This window comes from Quercus robur, chromosome 8, assembly GCF_932294415.1.
Source record: "Quercus robur chromosome 8, dhQueRobu3.1, whole genome shotgun sequence".
Classification (NCBI taxonomy): domain Eukaryota; kingdom Viridiplantae; phylum Streptophyta; class Magnoliopsida; order Fagales; family Fagaceae; genus Quercus; species Quercus robur.
Window position 1 is genome coordinate 24,167,485 of NC_065541.1, and position 13,403 is coordinate 24,180,887.

A 13,403-nucleotide genomic window follows, 5' to 3' on the forward strand; every position below is an offset into this window, starting at 1 on the left:
ACCCCCATGACCAAGATGAGGTGAACTGAATTCCTAGATGGACGAACCACATTGCTGATATAATAATAAAAAGTTCATACATAAAGCTGAAAACATATATATTCAAGCAACAATGGAAGTGAAAATAGAATTATTCATTTCTTTCATTTAAAGGGTGGACGACCAACGTCCAAAAACCCATTTAGTTTTGAATGTATATAAAGCTCGTCCACAATCCTGGACGAGATGATTGTACTTGCATGAGCTTTAAAATTAAAAAAAAAAAAAAAAAAAAAAAAGGAGAAGTAAAAAGCCCAAAACAACGGGCACTTCCATGAAAAGCAAATAAAAACAAATTCTCTAAGGAAATAGACTTCACTTGGGTTCGTCTTGAGTAACTTCAGTGTTAGCATCGTCCATGATGTTGACGTCCTCGGAACTCGTCTGCAACACAGAACTCTCTGTAGCAAGAGGAAGCTTGAACGAGTTAAAGTCCAAATCAGGATACGCGTCTTTGGCATCAGTACGGAAGTCTTCATAACCAGCTGCATAATGACTGTCTAGACGATTCTTATACTCGTCAGACTTCTTAAAAGCAGCAATTGCTTCTTCACGTGCCTTCTCCAAGGACGAGGTAAGCTCTGCAACTTGTCCTTCTAGATGGACGATGCGGGTATCCTTCTCTAAGTTGTTAGCTTTGAGCTCCTCAACATCGTTCTTCAGCTTCGTCTCGCTTCCCAGCAGACGATTAAAGTCCTCGGTCAACCTAATGACCTCCCCCTTCTTGGATAAGACCTCATGGCTTAGCTCCTTAGCCTTATCCTTGGCAGTCTTGGCCTCTGTAGCAAGCTCCTTGGCCTGGCAAGTCGCTGTATAAAACTTTGACATAGCCTGCATTTGGACGAAAAGGAGTTAGACATTTCATTCAAAGTTAAATGTTTACACACAAGGACGAGGAAAAAACTTACCTTGAAAAGGTCATGGATGCCAGAACGCTCAAACTCCTTCACTGACATGTTGTAACATTCGTTAACTTCATGATCAGTGACGATCCCTTTGAACGTCCTCCATGCATAACCCTCGTCCAGAACCAAATTAGAGGGACGATCAGAAGGCTCAGACGGGCTAGGCTTGTAAGAAGTTTTGGGAGCAGGGGGAGGATCAGACTGGACAGGATGAACTATTTGGACGGGCTCCACGTCCACAGGCTCGTCCAAGTTCACTGTTGGTGGTACGAACTTTGGAACCTTGGGAAGGGAATTCTTACTTGGTTTTTGCTTCTTGTGGCCACGACGACTGGGAAGGTCGTCCAGGTCCACATTGCTTGAAATACCCTTGGACTTCCTCTTCCCAGCCTGGACGGAAGCCACTTTGGGAGTTGGAGCAGCAACATCCTCGTCCCCGCTAGCCACTGTTTTTTCCTTGTTTTCCCTCATTGTGCTTATCCCTATGACGAGAAAAATTAATCAGAAAAATTAAAAAAAAAAAAAAAAAAAAAAAAAAGAAGAGCTGAAATAATAGAATATTATGGACGACACTTACTTCGACGAGTGACCTCCTCGTGACTTAGGTTCTCAGCCGTAGGAAGTGGACCAAGTCCCCAAGTTGCTAGACGACTAAGAGTAACTAAGTCGTGGAAAGTCCTTCCTGGAAAGGTGCGAACCACGTCTATCCGGTCCAAGGAAAACTTGTCCAAGCGTGGACGAACAACAGCTGCATCACCAAGATAAATGGTTAGACGAGTAACAGATAAGAAATTTTAAGGGACAAACAGGGTAAAATGGAAAGAAAGACATACCCTCAGGACGAAGACGACCTAGAGGGCTGGTAAAAGGTGGGAAGAGGGGAATACCCACATCAGCTGGGTCCCCAGCCCAATTTCCAGAAATAATAAAAAATTCTTTTTTCCAAAGCCGGTCAGACGAACTACGGCCCGTTATTAAACTGTAATATGTACCTCTGGACGAAAACTGGTAGAACCCAGCAGATTTTTTGATCTCTGAGGGCTTATAGCAGTAAAGGAACTCGTCCACTGTAATTGGACGGTTCCCTTCCAATGCCTCACGCCATAATACTTGCATGGCAACAATCGTCCTCCAGCCATTGGGGTTGAGCTGGTTTGGCCCAATACCCAACCTTTGGAGGAGTTCTCTGCAGAAAGAGTTTAAGGGAAACCTAAGGCCAGCTAATAGGTAAGAAGTATATACCCCTAAGCCAGAGGAAGGGGAACAACACCATTCACCAGGCTGGGGTAGACGAGGGTTAAGCTCTTTAGGGATTTGGTATCTATCTACAAGAGTTTTTAACTTAGCGCCGTTTAAGGTGGATGCTACCTCTGGGGCACAACTATAGATTACATCCTCTTCGTCCTCCTCCTCGTCTTGAGGAGGACTAGATGGCTCTCTGGACGAACTAGCCTTAGATCCAGAAGCTGCCCTACGTCGTTGTTCCTGAAATTCCTCTAAAGGAATGCCAGGAACCCCAGACGAGTAATGCTCGTCTGAGGAATCACTACAGGACGAACTACCTATACTACCCTCACTCTCAGAGCCGTCCAGGTAGTCGTCTATCTCTCTCTCTAAACTAGACGATGAAGACATGTTTGGAATGTAGAAGACTTAAATGAGAGCCTAAAAAAAAAAAAAGAAAAGAAGAAATACCTGATGAAACTAGGACGAGAGCTAGACGAGAATCTTGGACGAATTGGCAGAAGAGAGAATGAGGAAAAAAGTGAGGGGCATGAAAGAGAATGTACTATTTATAGGCCCCAGCAACAGGGTCAACGAAACGACGTTCGCCACTCAGAGACAGACACGTGGCGATTCTTTTGGGAAACGAGATCGACAGGACTGGCCAACCAACAGTCTCGCGACACGTGGCGTACGAAAAAGTGAAATTTAGCCAAAATCACAACGATGTCCTGGACGACCCTTTGAACAAAGGGGCAACTGATAGAGAAGCGGAAAATAATCCATCTCCAGCTCGTCCAAAGGGTTCGTCCAGAGCCTACAGCGCAGATTGATCCAAGAGTCAACCCAGAAGAAGGAGAGACGTCCATTAAATAATAGCACCACTCCATAAGTTTAAGTCTCCCAAGGACGAAAAGATCGTCCATGAGGTTCGTCCATGAGAAGTCGTCAAATATCCTTGGACGACTAAACCACCCTACACCAGACGGACGAACCCTCAACACTTAGACTTTCAGCAACCCTCAACTATCTCGACAAACCCTTCGAATAAATTAACCTCCATTTAGCAGTTACCATTTTATATCCGTTGAGGGAGGTTACTCCGGAGTTGTTGGATTCCACAAAACCTGGGGAGGTTATCGAACAAATAACCGCCCCTGGCTCCCTATATAAGAGACCGGTCTGGACCCGACAGAGGTAAGTCTTTTCTCTCAGACACATTTCCAAAACACTTGGAACTTATTCTTCTACAAATCTAACTTCGCCATCGGAGGGGGTTCGACCGGTCTTCTCCGGTCTCCTCTTTTGATCGCATTCTCTTCCTTGCAGGCCATCAACCGCTTGAACAGCCCACCGAAGCCAGGCCATTCTACCTTACTGATTTCGAACATTATCAAGTATCCATACCCAAATCTTACCCGAATATAGGATATCCATACCCTACTCGAAACCCGAAACCCATTTAATTTAATTTTTTTTTAAATCCAAAACATTTTACTTAAAAACGCAATACACACCAAACGAAAACCTCAAAAAATCTCCTTCTCCTTCTCCTTCAATGGCGTCCTCAGAATTCGTAGACGATAGCTTCTGAGCTCGAGTCGAAAAGGTGTTCGGATCCCTCGCATCCTCGAAATCAACGCCGTGGTAACTCATTGATGGTGAGGTCGAGTGTCGAGAATGGAGGCGAGATACTAATGACACACGCAATTGCGACGACACGCCGTGCTCATCGACATTCGACGAGTGCTTTAAGAAAGACCAAAGAGCTTCACGAAGAAAGCTTTGTAGAGAGCTCGATGACCAAAACGACGATGCCGATGAACAGTCCGATCGGTCATTTAGAGGCGGAGATGTTGATACAGACGAATGGGAAAGCTGATCTTCGATCAGCTTGGACCCCACTCTTGACCGCGAGGTTTGTTTCTTTTCATTTTGCATAATTTTGATTTTAATTTATTTGTTATTTTTTGAGGTTTTCGTTCGGTAAGAGAGGTTTTTTTTTTTTTTTTTTTTTTTTTTTTTTTAATATGGGTCGGGTTTGAATAATATCCATACCCTACTTGAACAATTCGGGTAATATCCATACCCTACCCGGTTAAGCTGTACCCATGAAGAACTGGGTATTATCCGGAACATTTGCATCGAGTAGGGTTGGATATCCATTACCTAATGGGTATGTCCATCCCAGTCTTACCATTAAGTTAGATGGAAATTAATAGTGTGTGACTTGCATGCGAGGTTTGCTTAGGTGGCACATTGTTTAAAGACGAAATAACCATTTTCACAAACAATTAAAAAAAAAAGCTTAATTCTTTTTATTTTTTCCAGCTTTCTCTCGTGACTCGTAAGTATAGGTATAGCTTTCTCTCTTCGGTACAACTCTCTCTCTTTCCCCAAATTAAAAGCCTATAACCCTAAATCCCCTAATAAAAAATATCTTCAGCTCCACCAAATCAAAAAAGATGATGATGCCAAAAAACCACCAGTAAGCTTCATGGTTCTCATGTACTCGAAACAACACCTGCACAACACAAAAAAGAGAAGACCTTGCAGAGAGCACCGGTGTGGTGCCGGCCAAATACCCTCCGAAGGTCAAGTTAGAACTTCTCACAACTCTAGAGTGCTAGAGCGGGTAAATTATGTGTACCTTGGCTAGTAAGGGTATTGGGGCTTTTATAGTAGTAGAGGGTTGACATCTTTTTCTTGCTATAGAAGTATTTTCCTTATAGGAGTCTCTTTGAGCGTATTTAGCGGAATCCTTTCCTTAGAGGGATCCCTTTGAGTAGCACCAAACGTGGAGGGCAAGACTTTTCCTTTTATATGCAATCGTGGGCAGCAAGCAAACCGCTATCAGGACCATCAGCTTATTTAGGACCGTTAGCTTATCGCGCTCCCTTCAGTTTTATAGGTGTCAGCTTATTGATGTCGTTAGCCATTTGGTACTGCTTGCCGACTCCCTTCACTACCCCTATCAGATCTCTTCTTGCCGTCAACTTGCAATGGAAGCTGACGGTTTTGCCTGCTCACGCCTTAAGAACTATTTTTGTCCATATCAACTGCCCCCTACTCCATATCCTCATCGCTTTTAACTGACAAGTTATAGAGTTAAGTCTTTTATTTGTTAATTGTCTTTTGGTCAGTGGGGCGGAAGTCATTTATGGGCAACTCCTCGAGCAGCCATCATTAAATGCTCAGACACGTGTTGCATCTCGGTTGGTTCCGCTTCTGGACGAGGGTGTTGCTTCGTCTTCTGTGCGTTTCCCCCTTATATATAACTCTCCTCCTCCCCTCATTTCTCCTATTTCATCCTTGTTGCCTGTCACTTTTACCCCGTTGATTTACTGACTCTGTTGCCTGTGCTGTTGCCATCACTTTCGGAATCATCTCCTGCTCAGAAGACATAATTGTAAGTTCTCTTTCTGCTTTGTATTTCATTCCAACCGATTAACTTCCTAGTGAGGTCGTCATCTTAGGTTCTTAGAATTGATCCGTCACTTGTAGGTAGTCAGATGTTGAGTGACGAGAAGAGTGAATAGTCGTCAGTCCACAATGGAGCGGGCTAGGACGAAGTCTTTGGTCCAAGTGATGAGTTCAAGGGCTTCTCACGTTCATCAGAGAGGGAAACGTCAGCCCAATCTCCTGACGATGATGTCGAGAGTTATACTGGGGAAAGTGAGGAGGTAGTGGATAAAGGAGAGGATGAGGTAGAAGAGGGAGAAAGAAAGAGTGGAAGTGACGGGGATGAAGATGAAGGTGACAAGGAATCCTGTGAAGGGACCTCAGGGGGTCCTGGAGATAACTATTCCTTCATCCTCCCTGAGGATTGGGCCGTCAACAAATTTCTACCAATGATGAGTAGTAGGGTTTTTAAGGAATTGCATCCTCGTTACCAGATCCCAGACCATATCCCAATTCGTCTCCCTAGGGAAAATGAAAGGTGCTATTCAGGGAGGACCATGGAGGTCGGCATGTATGATGCCATGTTTGTTGCGGGACTTAGACTACCACTGACGGCTTTGCACCGTCAGCTGGCTGATTTTTTGGGTCTATCCATCAACCAGATTACCCCGAATGCCTGGAGGATCTTTATAAGTGCTGAGGTTTTATGGGGTCGTCTGAGCGGAGGGAACCGTCAGCTTTCCCTAGACGAGTTCTTTTACTACTACAGACCTCAGCACATCATGTCTTCCAAGGGGACTTATCATTTTACCGCTCGGGAAAAGGGTTTGAAACTAGTGTCTGATATGCCAGACTCTAACAGGAACTATAGAGGTAGATATTTCTTTGTCAAGGGGATGGATTAGGTGTGTCATCAGGAAGAATGGGAGACGATGCCCCGTGGTTATTTTGACAACACTTGGGCTTTCGTCAGGGATTCAGGTTAATTCCGTCTGCTTCTCTCTCTTTGTTTTGTTTTAATGATTTTAACACCGTCTATTCCCTTGTTTTCAGCTAGCACTCATCCTTACATAACTGACGAGAGGAGGAATTTATTCATTGGGTTCTTGATATTCCTTTTGAGCAGCGAAAGTGTAGGGACTTAATCACCCTTGACACTCTTCATTTGTACTGTGGGGGCCCAGAACCGACGCAAGAAGCTCGCAAATTGGACGAACTCAGTCACTGTTGTGAGTAGATTTTCTATCATTCTCGTCAGTTATTGTTCTTACCGTCTACCTTCGCAATGTAGGTCAATTGCCTTTTTCAGAAATGGATGCAGTAAAGCAAAGGGTGAGGGCGGCTGCTGCTCGTAAAAAAAAAAAAAAAAGAGAAAAAGGCTAAGGGAAAAGAGGGGACATCCTCATCAGTCCCCAAGGCCGTCTATAAGGGTTCGACCAAGAGGAAGACTGACGGGGATAATGACCGTCTGCCTAAAAAAGTAGCCGTCACTCCTGAGGATGCGTACTCCGAGAAGACACCTCCTAAGTTAGGTCCTAGTGCGGGTAAGGGGATGATGACTTCAGCTAGTCCCGTTATTGAGGGACCTCGTTGCCTTCTTACTCACAAGGACTACGCCGTCGAGGAAGTGAAGACGCTTATAAAGCCGACGGATGTGGATCCTTGTGCTAAGCTGGGCACAGAGGAGCTGGGGGAGTCAGCCCTTTTTGACCTTACCCGAGTAACCCCTCTTCCCTGGTTGATTTTATCATGTCTTTTGTTGTTCGTTTGTTTGTTTGTTATTGTTGTTGTTGTTGTTGTTTTTTTTTTTTTTTAACTGATGGCTACACTTTTCTTCAGGCCTTGGTGCGTGTTAAGGCACTTTAGGACCATTGCGTCGCCAAGGAAGGGGTCGTCACCCAAGTTAGGAAGCATAATACAAACTTATTGAATGAGCAGGGGCAATATAAGGATGTCGTCCGTACTCTAAACAATGAGCTGAAGGAGACAAAGGGGAAGTTGGAGGAGGCAGGTCGTCAGAAGGAGACGCTGCAAAAAGAGCTGTCAACTTTGTGTGAGTAGGTGGAGAAGGCTAGGGTCGACGCCATTACGGAATTCAGGGCATCGCAATCATTTTTTGATTCCTGTGCTGATTATTATGGCACTAGGTTTGATGATTGCCTCAAGCAAGTCGCGTCAGCCTTCCCAGAGTTGGACCTATCCGGGATCACTATGGAAGAGTCCGTGCCGTCAACACCTGCTGACGACACTATCGCTTATGATGGTGACGACCCAAAAGATGACAGCATTGTTTTGGCTCAACTTGCTACAAATCCTCCTGTCCTTTCTTCCAACCCGTCAGTTGAGCTTTTAGATGTAGAAAATCCTCCTGCTCAGGATAAAGAAGACGGGATTTCTACTGACGCCCCTGCCGCTTAGTCCTATTCTATTTAATTTGTGGAGAATGCATTTAAGTGCCCTTTTTGTTTTTTGGGCTTTTATTTGTAAACGATTTACTTTTATCCGTAGTACTTTGTACCCGTTGCTATTATCTGTTGATGTGTTGAATGCTCAAAATGAATTCGTCGGTCTATATTCCCTACTGTCTTTGCAAACTCATCTATTTCATGGATTGATGATTGACTTGTCCTTTTCAAGGGTATGATGAGCCCGTCAATTTATAGGCTCGTCAGTCTTATGGGCAATTAACTTATATTCTTCGTAATTTTGAGCTTGTCTATCTTATCTATTGAGTTTGATAAACCTGTTGATTTCATGAGCTTGGCTATGGACTGATTTATTTTGCTAACTTTATGGTCTTGTTCGCTCTATGGACTTGACGAACTCGTCATTTTTCATGAGCCTGTCAACTTTATAGCCCCGTCCACATTATGGACCTGACCTCATCATTTTTATAATCTTGTCCCTTTGATGAGCCCGTCAGTTTTATAGCCTCATCTACATTATGGACTCGACGAACTCGTCATTTTTATAATCTCATCCATTTGATGAACTCGTCAGCTTTATGGCTTTGTCCATGTTATGGACTTGAACTCGTCATTTTTATAATCTCATCCATTAGATGAGCCCGTCCACCTTATGGACTTAGAGTCGTCCGTTTTTTGTGAACTTAAGATCATCCATTTTATGGACTTAGAATCGTTCACTTTTTATGAACTTAAGGTCGTCCACTTTATGGGCTTAAAATCGTCCACTTTTTATGAACTTAAGGTCGTCCACTTTATGGACTTAGAATTGTCCACTTTTTGTGAACTTAAGGTCGTCCAGTTTATGGACTTAGAATCGTTCACTTTTTATGAACTTAAGGTCGTCCACTTTATGGACTTAGAATCATCCAATTTTTGTGAACTTAAGGTTGTCCAGTTTATGGACTTAGAAACTTGTCCATCTTATGGACTTTATGAACCTTTTTCATCCTTTTTAGGGTGAAGGCGTTTATTTTGTGGACTTGGGGGCGTCTACTTTTGTAAACTTAAAGTCGTCCATTTTTCATGAAATAAAAACTTGTAGATAGAAACTTCAATCAATTTTGAATAAACTCCTCTTATTGCCATTCATACATAGAAAAAGAAAAAAGTCCTGCCCTTTGGGTTTAAAAATGGTATTGTAGCAAAAATTAAAGTAAATGATAAAACTGAGGAATATAACTAAATTTAACTATGGTGAACTGTAAATAAAAAGGGGGGTTGGTCTTTATGTCATCATCTCTACTGGTAATACTTCCGTAAGTGCTCGGTGTTCCATGGATGCGGTAGCTTCTGTCCGTCTAACGTCTCCAGGTGGTAAGTGCCTTTCCTCTGCCATGACATGATTCGATAAGGTCCTTCCCAATTGGGGCCGAGCTTCCCTTGGGTAGGGTCTCTAGCAGTGCCCATGACTTTCCTAAGAACGAGATCTCAAACCTGGAAGTCTCTGTGTCAGACCCGGGAGTTGTAATGCTTAGCCATGTGGTCCTGGTATCGTGTGAGCCTTTGTTCTGTTGTCGCCCTAATTTCGTCTACTAGGTCAAGCTGTAGTCATATGGCCTCGTCGTTCTTACTCTTGTCATGGTTGTGTACCTTGTAGCTTATGAGTCTGACTTCGGTTGAGATGACTGCTTCACTTTCGTATGTTAGCCGGAATGGTGTCTCTCCTGTGAGTGTTCTCATCGTTGTCCTGTATGCCCATAGTACGCTTGGCAACTCTTCAGGCCATATACCCTTTGCCCCCTCAAGCCGAGTCTTGATAATCTTGAGCAAGGATTGGTTCGTGACTTCTATCTGTCCGTTAACTTGAGGGTGGGTGGGGGAGGAGTAGTGGTTTCTTATCCCTAACTATGAGCAAAAGTCCCGGAAGGAGTTGTTGTCAAATTGCTTCCCGTTATCTGAGATTAAGACTCTAGGGATCCCAAACCTGCATACAATACATCTCTAGACGAAATTCCGTATGTTCTTCTCCGTAATGTTGGCCAAGGCTTCAGCTTTCACCCACTTTGTAAAGTAGTCAATGCCCACTACCAGGAACTTCAACTGTCGAATTGCTGTAGGGAATGGTCCCATGATGTCTAGACCCCACTGAGCAAACGGCCATGGGGCCGTTATTGGGGTCAATTCTTCGGTTGGTTGTCTAATGATGTTGCTGAACCTTTGGCACTTGTCGCAGGCCTTAACATAAGCCTCAGCATCCTTCTGCATGGTGGGCCAATAGTACCCTGCTCGTACTAGCTTGTGCACTAATGATCTTGGCCCCAAGTGGTTTCCGCAAACTCCCTCGTGTACCTCTTTCATGACGTAGTCCGCCTCTTCAGCACCCAAGCACCTCAGATATGGACGGGAGAAGCCACTTTTGTACAAGACATCTTTTATCAAGATGAACCGCGCTGCCAAGACCTTCAGCTTTCTCGCGGCCTCCCTCCCATCTGGCAAGACGCCATTCTTCAAATACGAAGTTATCGGTGTGGTCCAGTTACTTTCCGTACCTATCTCCTGCACGTTGTCAGAATCTATTAGTGGGGAAAGCTGAACAAAATAGAGTACATTATCAAGGGTGATCATATTTTCTACTGAAGCGGCTTTGGCAAGGCAGTCGGCTTGCTTATTCTCTCCTCTGGGGATTTGGATGATTTTGGCCTTCAAGTCGTCTACTCTTTTTCTTACTTGATCCAGATACCTCTTCATCCTTTCGCCCTTACACTCATAGTCCCCATTCACTTTATTAGTAATGACCTGAGAGTCGCAATAAATGACTACGCTCGTGGCCCCTGCTGCTTTGGCAAGATCGAGTCCTGCTACTAGTGCTTCGTATTCCGTTTCATTGTTGGTGGTGGGGAAGTTGAGACGGACCATACATTCAACCATGTCCCCTTCGGGTGACAGTAGTACGATGCCAGCCCCCCCAGCCTATCTGTTGGATGATCCGTCCATATGTATGCTCCACAGAGGAGACTCTTCTGCCCCCTTGTCCTCGTCGTTGGTAAATTCTGCTATGAAGTCCACGACGATCTATCCTTTGATGGCGGTTTATGGGCGATACTGGATGTCAAACTCGTTCAACTATATGGCCCATAGCACCAATCGACTAACGTTGCTCATCGCCTGCCTCAAGGGCTTATCAGTCAGGACAATCACTGTGTGGGCTTGAAAGTATGGTTTGAGCTTGCGGGCTGCCATAACCAATGCGAAAGTGAGTTTCTCGATGGGCAGGTATCTTTCTTTGGCACCACGAAGTGCCCGGTTGGCGTAATACACGGGCTTCTACACTTTTTCCTCTTTTCTGATCAAGGCGGCGCTAATAGCGGCAGGGGAGAGGGCCAGGTAGAGAAAAAGCTCTTTTCTTGGTTGCGAGGGACTTAGCAATGGCAAGGAAGATAGATAAGCTTTGAATTCCTCGAATGCTCGTTGACACTCGGCAGTCCACTCGAAAGATTTCTTTAGTGTGCAAAAGAAGGGTAAACACTTGTCCATTGCCCTCGACACGAATCTATTCAGCGCTGCTATTTTGCCATTGAGGCTTTGTACTTCCTTCACATTTCTTGGAGGTGCCATCTCCATTATGGCCCGGATCTTGTTCGGGTTGGCCTCGATGCCCCTTTGAGACACCATGAATCCTAGGAATTTTCCTGCTGTCACTCCGAAGGCGCACTTTCCTAGATTAAGCTTCATGTTGTAAGAGCGAAGGGTGTTGAATGTTTCCCTGAGGTCTTCTAAGTGATTTTCCTCCCTTTGGCTTTTTACTAGCATGTCATCAACGTAAACTTAGACATTTCTCCCGATTTGCTGCGTAAACATCTTGATCATCAACCTCTGATACGTTGCGCCCGCATTTTTAAGGCCGAATGGCATCACTTTATAACAGAAGAGGCCTTGGCTAGTCACAAACGAAGTTTTCTCTTGATCATCTTCGTGCATTCGGATTTGATTGTAACCCGAGAAAGCGTCCATAAAGCTTAACAGCTGATGCTGAGCCGTAGAGTCTACTAGAACGTCGACCCGCGGAAGAGGATAGCTGTCTTTGGGGCATGCTTTGTTTAGGTCGGTGAAGTCCACGCACATCCTCCATTTTCCGCTAGCTTTCTTAACCATCACTACGTTTGCCAGCAGTCGGGGTAATAAACTTCCCTAATGAAGCTCACCTCCTGTAGTTTGCGAACCTCTTCCGCTATGGCCTGATCTCGCTCTGAGGCGAACACCCGCTTCTTCTGTCGGATGGGTGGAAAGAAGGGCGATACATTCAGCCTATGCACCATGACTAAAGGGTCTATCCCTGGCATGTCTTCATGGCTCCAAGCGAATACGTCCCGATTATTTTTTAGAAAAGTTGTGAGCGCATGGCGGACCGCGGGATTAGCAAGGGTTCCAATTTTGGTTGTTCGGTCAGGATTGGTGTCGTCAAGGAGTTTCTCTTCAAGCTTCTCTACTAGCTTCGTCACCATCCGGTGTTATTCTATGTTCATGGCTTAGAAGTGGTCATCCATTTCCATCATGGCCACGTAGCATTCGCATGCGGCCACCTGATTTCCGCGTAGCTCTCCCACTCCATAGTCGGTAGGGAACTTAATCATTAGGTGGTAGGTTGAGGTTACAACCTTCCACGAATTGAGGGTGGGTCATCTGAGGATAGCATTGTAGGTGGACGAGCAGTCGACCACTAGGAATGTTATGTCCTTGGTGATTTACTGAGGGTAATCGCTTACCATTACAGATAATGTGACCGCGCCCAGGGGGAACACCCTGCTTCCTCCAAAACCAACGAGCGGGGCGTTCGTAGGAATCAATCGTTCCTTGTCAATCCTCATCTGCTAGAACGTCGGATAGTATAGGATATCTGCCGAGCTGCCATTGTCTACCAACACCTGGTGCATGTTGTAGTCTCCTACTCGTATGTTGACGACAAGCATATCGTTATGCGGGTGGTGAAAACATTGCGCATCTTCTTCCGAGAACCCGATAATGGGGCCTTCTCTCCGTGCTATCTTTGGTACGGCTCCTATCAGCTGAACATTATGGACCATCCTAAGGTAAGTTTTGCGGGCCTTTTTGGATGACCCAGCAGCCGCCGTTCCTCCCACGATCATCCTTATATCCCCTATGGGGGGTCTAGGTCACTCATTATCCCATCGGGGGTGCTACTCTTGAAGGGGTGGATCTACTCTCTCCTTGCTGACGAACTTCTGCAATTTCCCTTATCTGATAAAGGCCTTAATTTGCTGCTTTAAGTCGTAGTAATCAATTGTGTCATGACCGTGGTCACGGTGGAAGCGGCAATATTTGTCTCTAGATCGCTTGTTGGGGTCACCCTTTAGCTTTCCAGGGAACGTCAGAGCCCACTCATCCTTGATTTGCATTAGGACTTGAT

General features: G+C 45.0%; 1 protein-coding gene across 1 annotated transcript; it reads right to left on the bottom strand.

Moving 5' to 3' along the window:
* Positions 1-354: 354 nt before the first annotated feature.
* On the bottom strand, positions 355-2,273 carry LOC126696074 (uncharacterized). The gene is made up of 3 exons (XM_050392856.1): positions 1,522-2,273; positions 948-1,426; positions 355-870 (listed from the first exon to the last, which is right to left on the bottom strand). Exons 2-3 carry the CDS (start codon positions 1,413-1,415, stop codon positions 355-357), a joined length of 984 nt encoding a protein of 327 aa, XP_050248813.1. The 5' UTR covers positions 1,416-1,426; positions 1,522-2,273.
* Between the last annotated feature and the right edge of the window lie 11,130 nt (positions 2,274-13,403).

What these genes read in the sequence shown, in the direction of transcription:
- LOC126696074 (XM_050392856.1), bottom strand. Translation starts at nt 1,415, where the DNA reads ATGAGGGAAAACAAGGAAAAAACAGTGGCTAGCGGGGACGAGGATGTT. An exon ending in GCATCCATGACCTTTTCAAG is followed by an intron (nt 871 to 947) that starts GTAAGTTTTTTC and finishes GTCCAAATGCAG; the next exon opens with GCTATGTCAAAGTTTTATAC.